The sequence below is a fragment of the Fringilla coelebs genome (assembly GCF_963513975.1).
Source record: "Fringilla coelebs genome assembly, chromosome: 25".
Lineage (NCBI taxonomy): Eukaryota > Metazoa > Chordata > Aves > Passeriformes > Fringillidae > Fringilla > Fringilla coelebs.
The window spans coordinates 6,855,545-6,873,435 of NC_140051.1; the positions used below are offsets into that span (position 1 = coordinate 6,855,545).

The 17,891-nt window shown below is 50.7% G+C and overlaps 1 protein-coding gene across 1 annotated transcript in view; it reads left to right on the plus strand.

Annotated features, from left to right (window-relative positions):
- Window positions 1-17,356, plus strand: part of FLI1 (Fli-1 proto-oncogene, ETS transcription factor) — a 77,207-nt gene extending 59,851 nt beyond the window's left edge. The window contains exons 6-8 of the mRNA XM_084221608.1: window positions 11,679-11,741; window positions 13,818-13,865; window positions 14,852-17,356. Of these exons, the coding sequence (XP_084077734.1) occupies window positions 11,679-11,741; window positions 13,818-13,865; window positions 14,852-15,381 (641 nt within the window). The 3' untranslated portion in view covers window positions 15,382-17,356. The remainder of the gene's footprint in view (window positions 1-11,678; window positions 11,742-13,817; window positions 13,866-14,851) is intronic.
- The last annotated feature ends 535 nt before the right edge of the window (window positions 17,357-17,891 follow it).

The window sequence follows — 17,891 nt, forward strand, 5'->3', positions numbered from 1 at the left end:
CTCTGGCCTGGCTCCAGCACAGTTTTAAAGTTTTTAGTGTGTTGGGGTTTGTGTAATTCCTGTGTTTAAGACTTGAGCAGAATGCTGTGCAGGAGCTGAGGCCAGGGCAGAGCTGGGGGCTCCCAGCGAGGCAGAACCCTGGTGTGGGGATGTGTGAAGTTCCCTGTGGCCATGCAGCCTGTGGGAATGCCTGGCCTGGGATGTGTGGTACTTTCCAACTCATAGAATCCAGTTCACAGAATCACTGGGTTGGAAGAGACCTTCAAGATCATTGAGTCCTGCCCAGCCCCAACACCTCACCTAAACCCTGGCACCCAGTGCCACATCCAGGCTTTGTTAAACACACCCAGGGATGGGGACTGCACCACCTCCCTGGGCAGAACATTCCAGAACTTTAGCACCCTGTCTGTAAAACTCTTTTCCCTGCTCTCCAGCCTGTATTTCCCTTGGTGCAGCTCAGGCTGTGTGCTCTGGCTGTGTCAGTGCTGCTGCAGACAGAGCCCAGCCCAGCTGAGCACAGGCACCTTTCAGGAGCTGTGCAGGGTGATGAGGGCACCCCTGAGTCTCCTTTTCTCCAGGCTGGGCACCCCCAGCTCCAACACTGCTGGTCCTAGGGAAGGGGTTTGTGCAGGGAGGTGGCAGAGGGGCTGAGGGGAGGCTCAGCATCACAGGTGACAATTAACCACAGGACTTGCTGGGGCTGTTTGTCTCCAGGGCGTTCAGGATCCTGGTCCAAAAGCTGCATTCACACAGGTCTGTGCTCCGCACACACCGTGCTCAGCCCAAGGTAGCAGAATCCCAGAATCCCAGAATCATTTAAATTGGAAAAGCCTCCTAGACCATCAAATCCAACCTGTGAACAATCCCCACCTTGTCCCCAGCCCAGGGCACCGAGTGCCACCTCCAGGTGTTCCTTGGACACCGGCAGGGATGGGGACTCCAAACCCCCTCCCAGTGTTTACCAATTTAACCCTTTCCATGAGGAAATTCCAGCCTGAGCCTCCCCTGGCACAGCCTGAGGGCGTTTCCTCCTGTCCTGTAGTTGCTCCTGGGAGAAGCCCCAACCCCCCCTGGCTCCTGGCAGGGAGTTGCAGAGAGGGATTTGATCCTTCTTGAGCCTTCCAGATTTGGCTGAGAACAGTGACAAACCAGCCCAAAGTCTCAGCAATCCAACCGAAAGTCAGGCAGAGCACAGGAAAAAGGGATGTGGTACCTTTCAAAGAGGGAAGAAATCTCTGTGTGAATGCATGAACAGGGATGGAGGGGGGGAATTTTAAGGGTTTGTTCTGTGGCTATCCCATATTTGTGTTCACATTATAGAAGTTGTTGTGTGAACAATGAGGATGTTTGGGTACAAGATGTGTGTTTGTGTGTTTGTTGGGGCTGTTGGCAAATTTAAGAGGATAAATAAATCAGTGAACTCTGAAATCCAGTGTGATTTCCTGGGGCTTTGTACCAATGTTCCTTGTGAGGCCCTAAGAAAGAGTTTCCTGGTGTTGGAGCATCAATTAAAATCTCTCTCACTCCAATTCTCTGTTACCTCACAAAATATGACTCTGTGCAGCTGCTTTTCTCACCATCAAGGCTGCAGCCTCTGTTCCCTTTAAACTGGCAGGAGCTCCTCAAAACTTTTCTCTCCCACTTGTCAAACTGAGTGACAATTTGGGGTAACAGGTTCAGATTTGGGGGGACTGGGGAGAGGGGGGCAGAGACTGCAGGGAATGAGGTTGCATAAGCACAGTTCCCACAGGAAAGCTTCTCAAATTCCTGCATAAAACCCTTCTCCTGAAAAGGCCATTTTTCAGATCTAAAAGGTTGTAGGGAAAAATATTGACCACATCCAATAAACTCTCCTCTGAGTGTGTGAGTGCAGCCCCTTTTCACAGCAAAGGTTTCAAACTCCCCAGCTTCAGCTGTGACAGAGGAAAAGCAGCTGCAGCTTTGTGCCTTCCTAATTGTCTGTACTTGCTAAAACATTTCTCTATGATATTTGTGTGCCTGGTGATGAAATATCCCATTTTTAGCTCGGCAGCAGAAAAAGGGGAGGCTTTTTTAGGTCTCCTTTCATTTTGGCTGTGTGGCCAAGCAGGGATTTATGAGTTCAGGGGAGACAGTAGCCAGCGCGCTTGGATTTTGCTTTTTATACTTTCTTTTTTTTTTAATTGTTTTCCTTTGAAATTCCAGAGTTAGTGTTTTGTCTGCTTTCTCCCTGACCCTCTTCGGAGGCAGGCGTGTGTTTTTTCACCAGAAAAACTGGAAACAAAGAATCGTTGTCTTTAAGCTGTAGCAGGCAGGAAACCCAACTCACAAGGGATCACCCCGAGCCAGCGCTGTCCCAGAGTAGACTCCAGTTCTCTGAATTCAACCTGACAGCTTGTCTGGAGCACTTTCTAAGTAACCATTATCCTTCCTTTCCCCCAGCAAAAGAGCCATTATTATTTTGCCTGGAGTGCAGTGCAAGGAGTGTTTTTGTGCTGGGGGGGTCACACGTTTGCTGGGGTGCCAGGCTCTCCCTCCCAAAGCCTTGGAAGTGCTTGGGCTGTTTCCTAAAACAAGAGTTAATTTGTTTCCTGATGATGACTTAAAAGCTGTAAAACTGCCATGGCTGTGCATGTGTGTCTTCCCTTTTCTCTCATGTGTGCGTGGCCTTTTTCTCCATGGATGTGAGGTTTGGTGGTTTTTTACTTCTGCATTTTTGTGTTTTTCAACAAGGGCAACCTGCAGCCTGTCAATGTTTGGTTTTACACCCTGTGCTGGGGGTAACATCCACACAGTGCTGTGGGCACATTCCTGCCTGCTCCTGGCTGTCTTTGGGTGGTTCTGTAGTGTGCAGGGGATGTGCAGCTGTGCCTTGGCTGTGCCTGCAGCCCTGCGTGGCTCAGGAACATCTCTGCTGGCTGGAGAGCATCTGCTTTTCCAGGCTGGCTCTGGGAAGGGTTCTCAGGACACATTCTTCAGCCTCTGTGCGCTGTGCATTGGGATTTCTGCTGCTGATATTAAAAAAGCAACGACCAGGAAAAAAAATCTTCTCATTACTTCCTCCTTTTCTCCATAATGTGTCTTTGTGAGGCCAGCAGGGCTGAGGCAGACGTGGCTCAGGAAGTGCCAGCGCTGCTGGCTGGGGATGTTTTCCAGCCCCAGCACCACTGGGGGCTGTCTCTGGCTGGGGCAGCAGGGAGTGACTCTGGGGCTGGGTGGGGAGCAGAGCTGGGCTCTCTGCCCTGTGGGAGCTCCTTCCCTGCACCCCTACTCAGGGACAGGGCACAGGGCTCAAACAGAGCCACCTGTCCTGAGCACACCCTGCCTCAGGAAATCCCCTCTGGAAGTCACAGTCCCAGGAGGGGTTGGCTTGGAAGGACCTTAAAGCCCTTCCACTGTCCCAGACTGCTCCAAGCCCTGTCCAGCCTGGCTTTGGACACTGCCAGGGACAGCAATCCTGAATCCCAGCTCTATTCCTGCACCATCCAGATCCTGTCTGACTCTGGAAGTGAGTGGCCTTCAGCCACAGGGCTTTAATCCATCACTGCTTTAGAGAAGTTCAATCAGAAAGGTTTGATCCCTCTGATCTGTAATTCTATAAGGGCAGCAATTCATAGCCAGGCTCTCAGCTACTTTCAGACACTCCCCAAGCTAAATCTGTCCTTCACATCCATCTCTGCAGCAGATTCCTCTCCTACATCCAGCAATCAGTCCCTTCTCATTTGGTTTGAGTTGACTTCAGGTGAAAACCCAGTGTTGTTGCTGGATTTGGGATCTGTGATACAGGTTAACAGCCATGTAGAGATCAGAGAATCCCAGAATCATTCAGGCTGAAAGGCTTCTGAGATCATCCAACAGTGCACCCAGATGGATGCAAAAGATGGCTTGATAATATTTTTCAATTGTGAAATAAACAAATTGCCTGATCATGTAAAATAGAAGTAATTTTGAGACCATTCTGCATTCAGTTGCTTCCTCTTAGTGAAGAGATTTAGAATGACTGATTTCCTCCCCTGACCCTCTGCTCAAGGAACAGCACATTGTGTCTTGAAGGGGAAAAGAAAGAGTTTGGTGCTGAAGGGCTGGGAAGTCTCATGTAACCATGGGAACAGGCACAGTAACACTGGCCAGGAATGACAAAGACATGTGGCACATGTGTTAATTAATTGTTTTAATTAGCAGAGATAGTAAGTTGACAAGTGGTTCCTTGCAGGACAAGCGATGCTGTGAGGTTTTGAGGCTCAGTGTGACACACATGTGCCTGCACCTGGGTAAATGTGATGGCAGAGCCTTTGGAAAAGGCCACAGGAGTCCTCAGACCCTGCCTTGCTCCAGTCCCTGTGGCACCAGCCCTGCCCACACCCAGAGACAGCTGAGAGCCCAGAGCCCTCCCAGCTTGGTGCTGAGGGAGCTGGAATCACCTGGGAGGTTTGCACTGGGTGAGGGGCAGTCAAATGTCCTGGGGGTGTGTTTGGGGCAGTTAGAAATGTGCTGTGTGTGTGGGACAGTCAGAAATGTCCTGGGGGTCTGTGTGGGACAGTCAGAAATGTCCTGTGTGTGTGGGGCAGTCAGAAATGTCCTGTCTGTGTGGGACAGTCAGAAATGTCCTGGGGGTGTGTTTGGGGCAGTCAGAAATGTCCTGGGGGTGTGGGGCAGTCAGAAATGCCCTATGTGTGTGGGGCAGTCAGAAATGCCCTGTGTGTTTGGGGCAGTCAGAAATGTCCTGGGGGTCTGTGTGTGGCAGTCAGAAATGTCCTGGGGGTCTGTGTGGGGCAGTCAGAAATGTCCTGGGGGTCTGTATGTGGCAGTCAGAAATGTCCTGGGGGTCTGTGTGGGGCAGTCAGAAATGTCCTGTGGGTGTGTGTGGGACAGTCAGAAATGTCCTGTGGGTCTGTGTGGGACAGTCAGAAATGTCCTGTGGGTGTGTGTGGGACAGTCAGAAATGTCCTGGGGGTCTGTGTGGGGCAGTCAGAAATGTCCTGGGGGTCTGTGTGGGGCAGTCAGAAATGTCCTGTGTGTGTGGGACAGTCAGAAATGTCCCTGGAGCCAGGGAGGGACTGTGTGGCCCCACAGCTCAGTGTTTCTGCACCATGTACAGCAGTGCCCTGGGTGTTTGGAGGAGCAGCTGGGGCTGGCTTTGGCCCCCTGGTCCCTGCAGGAGCTGCAGCCTGGCTTTGAACCCAGCCCAGCTCCTGGCTGGAGGAGGGCAGGGGGCAGCCTGGGGGCTGGGCACGCACACCTGGGCAGGCCTGGCTGACAGGCTGGGCTGGCAGCAGCAGAGGGGCTGCGTTTGTTCCGTGCTGGGACCTTCCCAAGGCACCAGGGAGGTGCCACCACTCCCAGCCTCACCTGGGCAGGAGAGGCCCTGGGGCTCTGTGCCCTCCTCTCCCTCTCTCCCCATAAAGTGGCTGCCACAAAATAGACCCAAGGGACCATTTGGATTAATGACAGGTCTGCACCCCCAGGACACCTGGGTCTGCTTTCCCCATTTAGGGAAGCTAATTTAAATTCCAGCCACCAGGCCAGGGATCTTTCTTCCTCCTGAAGCAGGAGGACCTTGCAAAACCTAGCCTGTGTTGTGCTTGGAGAGCCCATGGCCCAAAGCTGGCATGCAGGAGGAGCTGTTCTGGGGTGAGCTGACTCACCTGGACTGGAGCACGGGTACTCCCAGGCAGGACTTGGCCTTAGGGATTTCAGTGAAGCAGATCAAGAGAAGGGGAAGGCTGCAAATCTGAAGTGGGCTATGAGATTCACAAGATTCTCCAGGTACCTGACCCTCCTTTCCTTCTCTCCCTATAAAGTGGCTGCCACAAAATAGACCCCAAGTCACCACTTGGTCACATCACAAGTCTGGATCCCCCAGGACACCTGGGTCTGCCTTCCCCCTGTCTCCCTTCCTGGCTCTGTCTCCATGGCTCAGGACAAGCCCCTTCCCACGCTCCAGCTGCTGAATTTCCTTGGAGGTGCCAGCTCCAGAGATTCCTGGGCTCTCCATCCCTTCCCAGTCTTGCCTGTAGTGCCAGCACGGGTGGCATTCCAAATAAGATTCCCCTGTAATGCCATAAAGCATTTAGTCCAAAATGACCCAGCCCCACTGCATCCATCCTAGAAAAATAAAGGCCTAAGAAATGTGGCTGTTCCAGGCCCCAAGCTCTCCTGGAATGCCTCATCAGGCTGGTAGCACAAAGTGGTGCCTGACTCAGGCTGACTGAGAGAGCTCCTCAGAGGGAGCAGGATGAAGGGGCTGTCAGCACTTCCCAGCAGCTCAGGAAGCTCAGGCACTGTGAGCCCATTGTTCACTGAACCCCCCCTTGCCTCCCCTCTGTCCCAAACTCTCAGATTTATAAAACACCAGGGTTTGGTTTTTTGGGGGTTTTTTGAAGTTTATCAGTGAGGGTTTGCTCCCTAATACATCATGTCTCAAACACAGAGTCCCTGCAGCCTTGCTCATGGGGCTGCACTCAGGCTGACAGGACCGACAGGGATTGGGATGGTGGTGTGGGAATCCACCTGGGGCTTTTCAGGCTGGTTTCCTGGGAAGGGAGTCTGTGTGTCTGTCCATCTGCCCCCAGCTATATCTATCAGTCTGTTCAGACTAAATATGCCCCAGAGGTGCTGGGAGGGGACCCAGCTCCAGGGGAGACAGGGGCTGTCTGGAGAGCTGAGCACAGAGTGCCAGGGGAGCAGCTGAGGCAGATTTGGGGGGAGAGAGTGGGAGCAGAGCTAGAAGGGCACAGAGAGCAGGACTGCAGCCTGCCCCACACAGCCTGATTCCTGGGGAAGGCAGTGCATCTGGAAAAGGCAGCTGAAGCCTGCAGAAAGTGCATTTATGCCTGTGAATAAATAAAATTATATTTAACCTTCTTGCCAGGCGCGCTGTGAGTGCGAATGTTTGCAAAGCTGTGAGATCCTCGCTTGAAAGGTGCTGTGAAAGTGCAAAGCATTATTAATATCCTTTACCTTCCTCCTAATAGACTGAGCATTCATGCTGGGGAATTTCTGGACATAAACCAGACAGCTGCAGAATGACAGTTCTTGAAAGCATCTATGATTTATTTTCTGCTCTTTAATTCCATTTTGTATTGAACACACATTTGTCATAGGGCTCTTGTTCCACGGGGCCTTTTAAGTCTAAACCAGACTCAGGGACCTGATTCTTTCTGGGATAAATTTGCCCCACTTCACTGTAGCTATTTGCTGATTTACACCAGGAGAGAACCACAGTCCAAGTCTTTTAATTGAATTTCCATCCCATGGCAAGTTTTGGTGTAAAATCTGAGTGGTTTAAATGACAGATAAGACTATTCCTGTCCCTGTCTGGCTGCAGTTCTGTAGGATCACTTCGAGCCACTGGGTGTCAGGTCCTGGGAATGATCCTGTTTTTGCAGAAACCTGCAAAAATCTGGAGGGGTTCCCTGGCTCTGCCTTTTCCATTTTGCTTTAAACACATTCAGCTTTCGAGCCTGGGCCTGGAAGCCAGGCAGGCTGGTGTGGTTCTTTCACGTTGCAGAGATTTTTGTGAAATAAAAATAGCTTCCTGCATTTGGATTTGGGTGGGTTTTTTTGTGTTTTTGGTTTTTTTTGAGGGGGAGAGAAAGAGTTGGAAACTTGCAGTAGCTGAGTGCACATGGTGTTTCAATAGCAGGGCTGATTATCATATTTAACCCTTCTTATTATGGCCAAGTCACAGTCTGGGCTGAATTTCATCCTACAACACAAGGCTGCCCCTATACATTCCCACCCTATGCTCCATAATCCATATTTATAGAGGAAAAACTGAGGCAGAGGGACTCAGTCCCTCTGAATCCAATCAGTCAGCCTGGATTAAACCTGAGGAGGAGAGGAGGAGGAGAAAGATCATCTCTCCAAATCATGGCCTATTCATTTACCCAAAGCATGCTGATGACTCTGGATCAAGCAAACCGTTTGTAGCAGTTGCTTCCCTTGAGTCAATGATCTGGCCCCCAAAAAAACCAGGGAAAACTGAAAATTTTTAGTGAGTTCCACTACTTTTTGGGAAGGAAATTTTCCCCTATTTTGAAAAAGATTTTTTTGTCGGAAAAAGAATTGCTGCCTTCCTTTAACAGATCATCATATGGCATTTCCATTAATGTTCCATTGCAGAACTGTTTATGGATTGAACAAACCAAAATGTACATTAACATCTCAGATGGTGGACACTGCTGAGGGGTTTGCTTTGGGTTTTCCAAAGCGTTTCCCCAAACATGGCTCTGATAGCTGTGGTTGTGCTGACCCAGAGGGATATCCCAGGGGAGCAGGGGCAGTCAGAGCCTGGCTGCAGGGAGGAGATGGAAGGGGCAGGGCCTGCCTCAGAGCCCTCCCTGCTCTCCTGCTCTCGGTCACTGGGAGAGCTCAGTCCCACCGGGATCCATCGGGATTGCAGCCAGGAAAACATCCCCTGCCAACAGCCCCTGGCGTGGGGCAGGGACAGCAGCTGGGCACTGGGGCTGGGGAAAGGCCCCAACAGCACCAGGGCAGGGGACAGCCCTGCTGCTGCTTGTGTGGCCCTGGGAACGGGGACAGGGGTCTGGGATGGGGCGGGGATCCGGAATGGGGACAGGGATCTGGGATGGGGACAGGGATCCGGGATGGGGACAGGGATCTGGGATGGGGACAGGGATCCGGGATGGGGCAGGGATCTGGGATGGGGACAGGGGTCCGGGATGGGGACAGGGATCTGGGATGGGGACAGGGGTCTGGGATGGGGACAGGGGTCTGGGATGGGGACAGGGGTCTGGGATGGGGCAGGGATCTGGAATGGGACAGAGATCCGGGATGGGGACAGGGATCTGGGATGGGGCAGGGATCTGGGATGGGGCAGGGATCTGGGATGGGGCAGGGATCCGGAATGGGGACAGGGATCCAGAATGGGGATAGGGGTCTGGGATGGGGCAGGGATCTGGGATGGGACAGGGATCTGGGATGGGGACAGGGATCTGGGATGGGGAAAGGGACCCTGAATGGGCACAGGGATCTGGGATGGGGCAGGGATCCAGAATGGGGACAGGGATCCGGGATGGGGCAGGGATCCGGGATGTGGCAGGGATCTGGGATGGGGCAGGGATCTGGAATGGGAACAGGGATCCAGAATGGGGACAGGGATCCCTAATGGGGACAGGGATCCTGAATGGGGACAGGGATCCCTAATAGTGACAGGGATCCCTAATAGTGACAGGGATCCCAAATGGGGACAGGGATCTGGAATGGGGACAGGGATCCAGAATGGGGACAGGGATCTGGAATAGTGACAGGGATCCCAAATGGGGACAGGGATCCTGAATGGGACAGGGATCCCTAATGGGGACAGGGATCCCAAATGGGAACAGGGATCCTGAATGGGGACAAGGATCCCTAATGGGGACAGGGATCCCAAATGGGAACAGGGATCCTGAATGGGGACAAGGATCCCTAATAGTGACAGGGATCCCTAATGGGGATAGGGATCCTGAATGTGACAGGGATCCCTAATAGTGACAGGGATCCCAAATGGGGACAGATCTCCCTGCTGGAACAGTGTAGATGAAGCTGTCACCTCCCTCTTCCCGAGCTGTCCCATCCCACTCTTTGTCCCAGCTGAAACCACAGTGGTTTGTTTTCCAGTCTGATCTATTTGCAGTGGGGTTTGTGGTTTCTGCAAAAAGGGAAAAAAACAAACAAGTAAAATAAAAATAAAAACAGGCAGATTACACGAGCTCTGTTTTTCCCCATTCCTCTCTCTTCCCTCCTCCTCTGGCTCCCCCACCCTCCCCTCTCCCGTTCCTCTGTGTTTTCCTTTCCATGCCAATAACTGCAAGGCTGTAATTTCAAAGCCTCAGCGGCTTTCCCAGCGCTGGAGGAATGTGCCAGTGCCTGGGATGGATCCTCAGGGGCTGCACAGCCCCACAGGCAGGAGGTGCTGGGCAGAGGGGCACTTGGGATGTCCTTGGAGGATGCTTTTCCCCCTTTTGCATCTCTTTGAAATGCCTCCTTATTGTCACCTCAAATCCTCAGCCTCACCAGGTTTTAAACCTGAATTTAATTTCTGTGAAATAGAAACAGAGCTCATCTCCTCCTCCTCTGCCTGTGGTCTTGGGATGAGAGAAAGGGGTCTCCTTTAGGCTGGGATGGGTCACACTGAATTCCACTGAGTGCAGGGACAGCACTTCATGGTCAGAATGTGTCAGGCTTGGGAATTACCAAAGAGCCCCATTGCTGCATTTACAGCCCTGTTTACACTTCTGTGAGGGGCTGGGGGAGCACTGGAGATGTGGGAGAGGAAAAAAACACAGCCCTACAGAAGCCAAAGCAGCTGGGACCACGAAGCAAAGCCAGAGTCTTACAAGTTTTTTTCTAGGAAAAGTTCTTTTCAAGCCCTGTGTGCCTGTTGTCTTTTGTTGTTAGATCCCTCCTGTGATGCAGGCAGGAGAGCAGGATGGGGCAGTAATGGGAATTCTGGCCTCTCCAAAAGTAAGTTGTCCCAGTGGGAGTCACAAACTGTGCAATGGAAGGTTAAAATGAGACTTGGGCACAACTGGCCTGTGTCAGAGGGGCAGAAGATTTGGGGACAGATAAGAGGCAGAACTGGGGACAGATAAGAAGTAGAATGATATTATGGACAGAGTAATATTGTAGGGTTTGCTTTAGGGGCCAGGAGCAAATCCTCTGCACAGACACCCTGTGTGTGATGGTTTTAGGGACAGATCTGGACAGTTCAGGCACATTCTGAGAGCTTCTGCCAACTTTGCAGAAAGGCAAATTCCAGCAGGGAGATGGGGCCCCTCTGCTCCAGCCCTGCTCACACCCAGCTCTTGTTCTTGCTGGGTTTAGGGTGCCTTGGATTCCAACAGGGAGGTGTAGAGTTTTGGTTTGATTTGATTTGATTTTTGTTTTTTGATTCTGGACATCCCAGACCAACTCTCTGTCCCTAAAATCTGTGTTGCAGCTGGCCCAGCCTGCTGGCTCTGAGCCACTGTCCCCTGTCCCCTGTGCCACTGCTGGGGCTTCTCCCTGGGCAGGGTGGGCACGTCTGTCCCTCAGCCAGGTTCTCCTGCTGTTAATCCATGTGGCAGCACCTGGCAGAGTCCCCTTCCTTTGCTCTGCAGCTTCCTGAGCTGTGCTCACCCCAAATGTGAGAATTATTCCTTGAGTCACAGTTTTCTGTTGTGAGAGATGATACAAAGAGGAGGAGCAGATCTTCCTGTTGAAGGGATTTATACAAATCACCATGATATTATCAACTAAATATTTGATAAACCCCAATATTTTTTTTTGCCTAAAAAAGAATTTGCATTTCCAAAAAATGTGGGAAAAGGTCCAATGTGGAAGAAGATCAGCATTTGTACATTTAATAATCCAATTTTTTGTTCACAACATGGATGTTGTGAACAAAAACTAGAATGGAAGTTCAGTTGCAGTAAAAGACAGAAAATTAATGAAGTATCTACATGATATTTTCCTTGTCTCACTGACTATTTGGCAAATTATAGATATCTATGTAATGCTTTCCTTATTGGTGCATTTTCATTTTACACTGAAATTTTAAATTTCTAGGGACATCTCTTTATTTTATAGTGCAATCCCCAAAATATCAGCTCTTAGTCTGAGCAAACCTTTCCCTTGCAGTTGCTGTGATTCCTGTGGGATGTGGTTTGTACTTTGTACCTGTTCCCTGTCCCTATAAATCCCTTCTCTCTTTCCAGGCCCTCCTGTCGCAGGAACACAAAATGTGAATAAGACAACGGAGCAGCAGCGGCCCCAGCCAGGTGAGAGTGGGGTCTGGGACCTTGGGGAGGGATGGGCAGGGGAGGGCTCGGGGGGGCTGGGCTGTGCCAAGGGGCTCTGTTAGGGCAGATGAAACAGGAAAGCCTTATGAATATGATTGCCTGGAAAAAGGTTTTGAGAATATGGAAACTATAAGTGAGATTGAAATGAAAGCAAGCTTTGAGATACCTCAGTTACTGAACAACTGGAAAACAATGGTGTGGCTGGCTGAAGGTGATCCCCTTTGGATGGAACAACACCCTCTGCTTGCAGACAGCTCCAAGGGGCAGAGCAGACCCTGCTGGCTCGGCAGAAGGGGCCCAGAGAGGAGTTTTTGGGGTTTAAAATGGAACACAGCATGGCAATGTAATGATTCTTATAGGCTGTATGTAAATGCTGTAGGATTTGTATCTTGGACTGGATTGGTTAGTGAGAATCAGAATATTCAGCACAGAAGATTTATTGCACTGTAACAGGAACTTTCTCTTTACTCTTCCTCACTCTCTCATCCTCTTTACCACGCTCTTGCCTTCTCTCTCTTTCCCACTCTCTTTACTTCTCCCAGGCCTGCTCTGAGCTGTGGCTGGCAGCTCCCAGCAAGGCCCTGCACTTGGCCCTTTGCAATGAACCCAAGTTCCATGACCTGGCTGCAGAGACCTCTCATCCCCGTCCATCCCGTCCTACCCCGTGGCTCCTGCAGGGCTCTGTGCCCGCTCTGCCCCAGCCCATCCCCGGCCCAGGATCTGCAGGGTGCCCCGGGCTGATCCCCTTGGAGCATCCCTGGGCCAGGATCTGCAGGGTGCCCTGAGCTGATCCCCTTGGAGCATCCCCGGCCCAGGATCTGCAGGGTGCCCCGGGCTGATCCCCTCGGAGCATCCCTGGCCCAGGATCTTTAGGGTGCCCCAGGCTGATCCCCTCGGAGCATCCCTGGCCCAGGATCTGCAGGGTGCCCCGGGCTGATCCCCTTGGAGCATCCCTGGCCCAGGATCTGCAGGGTGCCCCGGGCTGATCCCCTCGGAGCATCCCCGGTCCAGGATCTGCAGGGTGCCCCGGGCTGATCCCCTTGGAGCATCCCTGGCCCAGGATCTGCAGGGTGCCCCGGGCTGATCCCCTTGGAGCATCCCTGGCCCAGGATCTGCAGGGTGCCCCGGGCTGATCCCCTCGGAGCATCCCTGGGCCAGGATCTGCAGGGTGCCCCGGGCTGATCCCCTCGGAGCATCCCAGCCTGTCCCATCCCAGCAGGGCTTTCCCTGCCCAGAGCAGCCGGGGAGGAAAGGGCAGAGCAGGGGATGTTCCCTGCTGCCTCCCCACCCTCCCTGCCCGGCACAGCTGCTCCCCATCCCCTTCCTCTGCTCCAGGCTTGGTGCTCTTGGAACCAGTTCAATCCACCAGCAAACTCAGATCCAAATCACCCCAACCAGAGAGAGGCAGAGCACAAGTGTAGAGATTAAGGCTGAGGAGGCCCCACAGAAAGGGAAGGAATTCATTCCTAATAAATGCTTTGTGGGGATTTCAAGAACCACTCAGCCTTGGTGGAGCCAGCCACAAACTCCTGTTACTCTCATCTCACTAATGCTGTATTTGCTTCACAAAGAGAGACTTGGGTGAACATTTCCTGCCCTCCCAGGGCTGCAAGCTCAGCTGCTAACCAGTGAATCTGAAAATCTCATCTGCTCTCCTTTTTATTGAGCTCTTTTTTGTTAGGAGAAATGCATTTGCTTCTGCTTTGTGGCTGTTCTCCTGTCCCACAGGTTTTTTCCAGTTTGATGTGCTCTGCTTGCCACACAGTGCAGGGTATGTCCAAGGAGATCCCAGACTGCAAAAGCAGGCAGGTCTGAGAGCAGTGCCAGAAACTGTGGCTGTGCCATTTTGGATGCCAGAAATACCTGGTGGTTGTTTGCTAAGAAAGAAAGAAGGAACACTTCCAGATCCTGGGAGAAGGGACAGAAGGAGTAAAGAAAGAAAATGAAAATTTGGTTTCTAGAACAAACATAATGACCTGGAGTTTCTTTTTGATGGAACATCCTTTAAATTTTGTTGGGTGATTTTTTTTTCCTTTAATTTATTTTATTTTTTAGATCCCTACCAAATCCTGGGGCCCACCAGCAGCCGTCTTGCCAATCCTGGTAAGTTCATTTTACATTTCAGACCCTCCTTATCAAAGAGGAATTTTCCTTTGGAGCTGCTGCTCCAGCACTGGGGGAGCAGCTGCTGCCCCTGCACCCTTGGGGGACCTGTGAGCGCCACTGAACCCGGCAGCTGTGACCTCACAAGGGCTTTTGCCAAAATCTTTACAGAAAAGTGAGGAAAATGGTGCAGCAACATCTCTGTTGGGACAAAATCCCCATCCTGGATGTTCTGACCCAAACCCAGCAATTCCTGAGAAGAGTTTTATAGGGAGCTTAAGTGCTGGTCTCTCAGATTTGCAGCACAGATTAATTTTTCACTGCCTGCTGTGGGTTACAAGAAGAAAGATAGAAAACATCTCTGAAAGTGGTAGTTTAACTGTTCCTAGCACATCATCTGCAGTAAATAATTTCTGATTTTAGGGAGTAAATAATTTGCCTGGAGCAAATCCTGCTCGAACTAACCAAACTTGTACACACGGGATACCTGTAAGGAAGCATCCTCCTAAGGCTCTTAACTTACCCTTAACTACTTGTACAACTACACTGAGTGAAACCAGGAGTCATCTGGGGTACAAATCATCCCGTGTAACTCAGATCACCCACTGGAAAGAGAGCTGGAGGTATCCAAAACAATCTCCATGGCAAACAGGGAGCAGTGGAGGGGTGAAGTACACTGTGCTAGGCAGTCAGTGAAAACTCTGCAGAGCAGTGTCCTCACAGAAAGCCCTGTTTATGAGTAGCCCGAGGATTTTAAGGCCAAAGGCAACCATTATGAAATGCAGTGTGACCTCAGGCCCGGGCCCAGAACAAAGGGCTGAGTAACTTGTTTGCTGGGAACAGTTTATCCCCTGCTAGGGCCGCCTTTCCAAGGCCCGAAGGAGCAGTTCCCAGTCGAGATCGAGATAGCCCTTCTGTTTCCTGCCTTTGTGTGTGCCTGAGCAGGAAGGCCCGAGTCATTTCCTTTGCCCTGGCTGTGTCTGCAGGGAGCGGGCAGATCCAGCTGTGGCAGTTCCTGCTGGAGCTGCTGTCGGACAGCTCCAACGCCAGCTGCATCACCTGGGAGGGCACCAACGGCGAGTTCAAGATGACGGACCCCGACGAGGTGGCGCGGCGCTGGGGCGAGAGGAAGAGCAAACCCAACATGAATTACGACAAGCTGAGCCGGGCGCTGCGCTACTACTACGACAAGAACATTATGACCAAGGTGCACGGCAAGCGCTACGCCTACAAATTTGACTTTCACGGCATCGCCCAGGCCCTGCAGCCCCACCCCACCGAGTCCTCCATGTACAAGTACCCGTCGGATCTGTCCTACATGCCGTCCTACCATGCCCACCAGCAGAAGGTGAACTTTGTGCCCCCACACCCCTCCTCCATGCCTGTCACATCATCCAGTTTCTTTGGAGCGGCCTCCCCCTATTGGACCTCCCCTGCAGGGAGCATTTACCCCAACCCCAACGTGCCCCGCCACCCCAACGCCCACGTCACGCCGCACTTGGGCAGCTATTACTAAATGCTTTGATCTGCCAGCGGCCTTGAGCAGTCTGGTTGGACTTTTTCTTTTCTCCTGGGATTTGTATGGTTTTTGGGGGGACCCTTAATGGATAATTGTGGCCTTTCTGGGGAAGAATTAAAACTGGATGTTTGTTATTCCTGGACCAAACCTTTTACTTTTGTAACTTTGCCTCTTGTGTCTTGAACTGAGAGATGGAAGCACCTGTGGGCCAGTACTCTGCATCTTCCTTGGGGTTTAAGGCTTGTGTCCTCGGTAGGAAGTGACAGTGAAGATGGTTCACCATTTCCTGGAATGATTATTAGCTTTTGGATGAGAGCAATTTTTAAGAATTCAAAGGCTTTTGACAAGGCATAGATCCAGCAGTGGGTCGTAGGAAAAGATGACCACAATGGGGTTTTTCTCACTGGCCATTTGACCATTCAGTGGAGGACGCTGGGCTGCAGGGGACCACAACTGGAATCTTAGCTCTAAGGCAGAGGAGGAATTTCACCCAACTGGAAATTAAATATATATATATATATTCATATATATATATGTACATGTATATTTTAAGTAAAGGGCATTGAAAGAACTTTTCTAGAGTACAACTTCATTTGACTGTGTGTGAACTCAGCAAGCAGCAGAAACCTGAACAAAGCATAAGGCAAAGTCAAGCACAGGCATTCCTGGGAAGAGAAGGGAAGTGAATAAACGACAGCAGGTCCCTGGCTCCGCCCGAGCCGCGGGGCTCTGGAAGCACCGATTCGCGAACGCTGTGCGTTTGTCAGACCGTCAAACCAAGGGTCAACAAACCAGAAGGCAAATTACTGTATAAATTATGCAGAGTTATTTTTCCCTATATCTCACAGTTTTAAAAGAAAGAGTAAATAAAACGAGTTGACCTCGGTCACAAATGCAGGTTTGTTTTTTACTATCAGCTCGGTTGTTTTTTGTTTATTTTTTTAATGTAATTTGTACATCTTTTCAATCTGTACATTTGGGCTGTAGCTTTGTACTTTTTGCTAAAAAAAAAATAAAAAATAAGACATGAGTAATGTATCTGTTGGAGATAGGCTTAGTCCTGCAATTGGATCCATGACTGACCCCCACAGTGGCCAGAAAATCCAGATTGCCCTGGGTTTGTCTAGAGGAGAGGATTTTCTGTATTAGTCTGTTGTAGCTGTCTGCAAATTAACTCCACTTACTCCCATGTTTGCATTGAGGCTGATTGAAAACAGGCCCAACATCTCAAGGCAACCATTGCAATATTCTGTGATCGCTTTTCACCCAAATCCTGAACTTTGGGAAGATCTTAACCACTTCATAGATAAAGCAACGAAATTTTCCTCTTTTTGATGGCTTCTGCTGGGGGGTTCTGTGGAAATCCAACCCCTTCCAGAACTCTGAGCCATCCCCAGCTTTGCAGATGTGAATGTGACGCTGCACAAGCAGCGGTTTGGTGCCATAAACAGAGGGTAAACCACAAGCGTTTGGGGTTTGGAACAGATGTCTGGGGGTGAGATTTCCATGTACAACCCATTAGCTGACTTGTATTAAGTGGCAGCCAATTAACAGGATCACAACTATCTAGTCTAGACCAACCCCTGGGACTCTGTGGGGGCGGGATTTGGTCCATGTGCATCCCATTGCAGGAGGGGAGTCTGAAACCAGAGCATTGGAGTCTGCTCAGAATGTTAAACACAAGCACTGATGCCATTATTTAACAAAGTGGGAAGAGAAGATCAAGCTAATACACTCAGCTCTTAGTGCTTTCGGGGTGTTTTAAAGCAACATTTCTGCAATAATCGCAAAATTTAAGTATGAAGGAACTACCCATGGGAAATGGGGCTTTTGCTACTATATATATGCAATGTACTTTTTGGATATTAAAATATATATAATTTTGCAAGCTATCTTGGTGGGTTGTTTTTTTTTTTTTAATGTATTAATCTTATAATGAAACAGTTGTATGAAGAAGATGGTGTAAAAAAAAAGTGACAAAATAAATGGTGGCTTTCTTCTCTAAGGCATCAAATTGTCCCACTCTCTCCCTCCCCTCTCACACTTGCATGCACTTGAAATTAAATTCAGCTAAAAAGGGAAAGAAAGCAGCTCCACAGTAGTGGCAACCCATCCTGATCCCTGGTGTATTGACCACTCATTCCAGAAAACTGTTGCCAGAGGTGGTCAGACTAGATTTGGTCGTTGAAGGGATTGAAACCCAGGCTCTGGATTTTGGCCATGGAGAGACAAAGAAATGGGAGGGCAGCCAGAGCTCGGAAGCTGAAGTGTCAAGGTGGCTGTTGGGTTCCCCAGGGTCCCCCAGGAATGTCAGTGTGTGCCCAGCCTGCTCCTGTTTCCCACCTATCCCCAAACCCCAGGGAGAGCCAGTGCTCCACAGCATTCCTGAGGTGGAGGCTGCAAAAACAAGCTCTGCCAAGGAATCTTCTGATTGTGGATAAAGGTCAGGCCGAGGCACTTCCTGCACTTTTGCACGGTGGTCCTGAGAGATATCTGGAGCTCCTGCA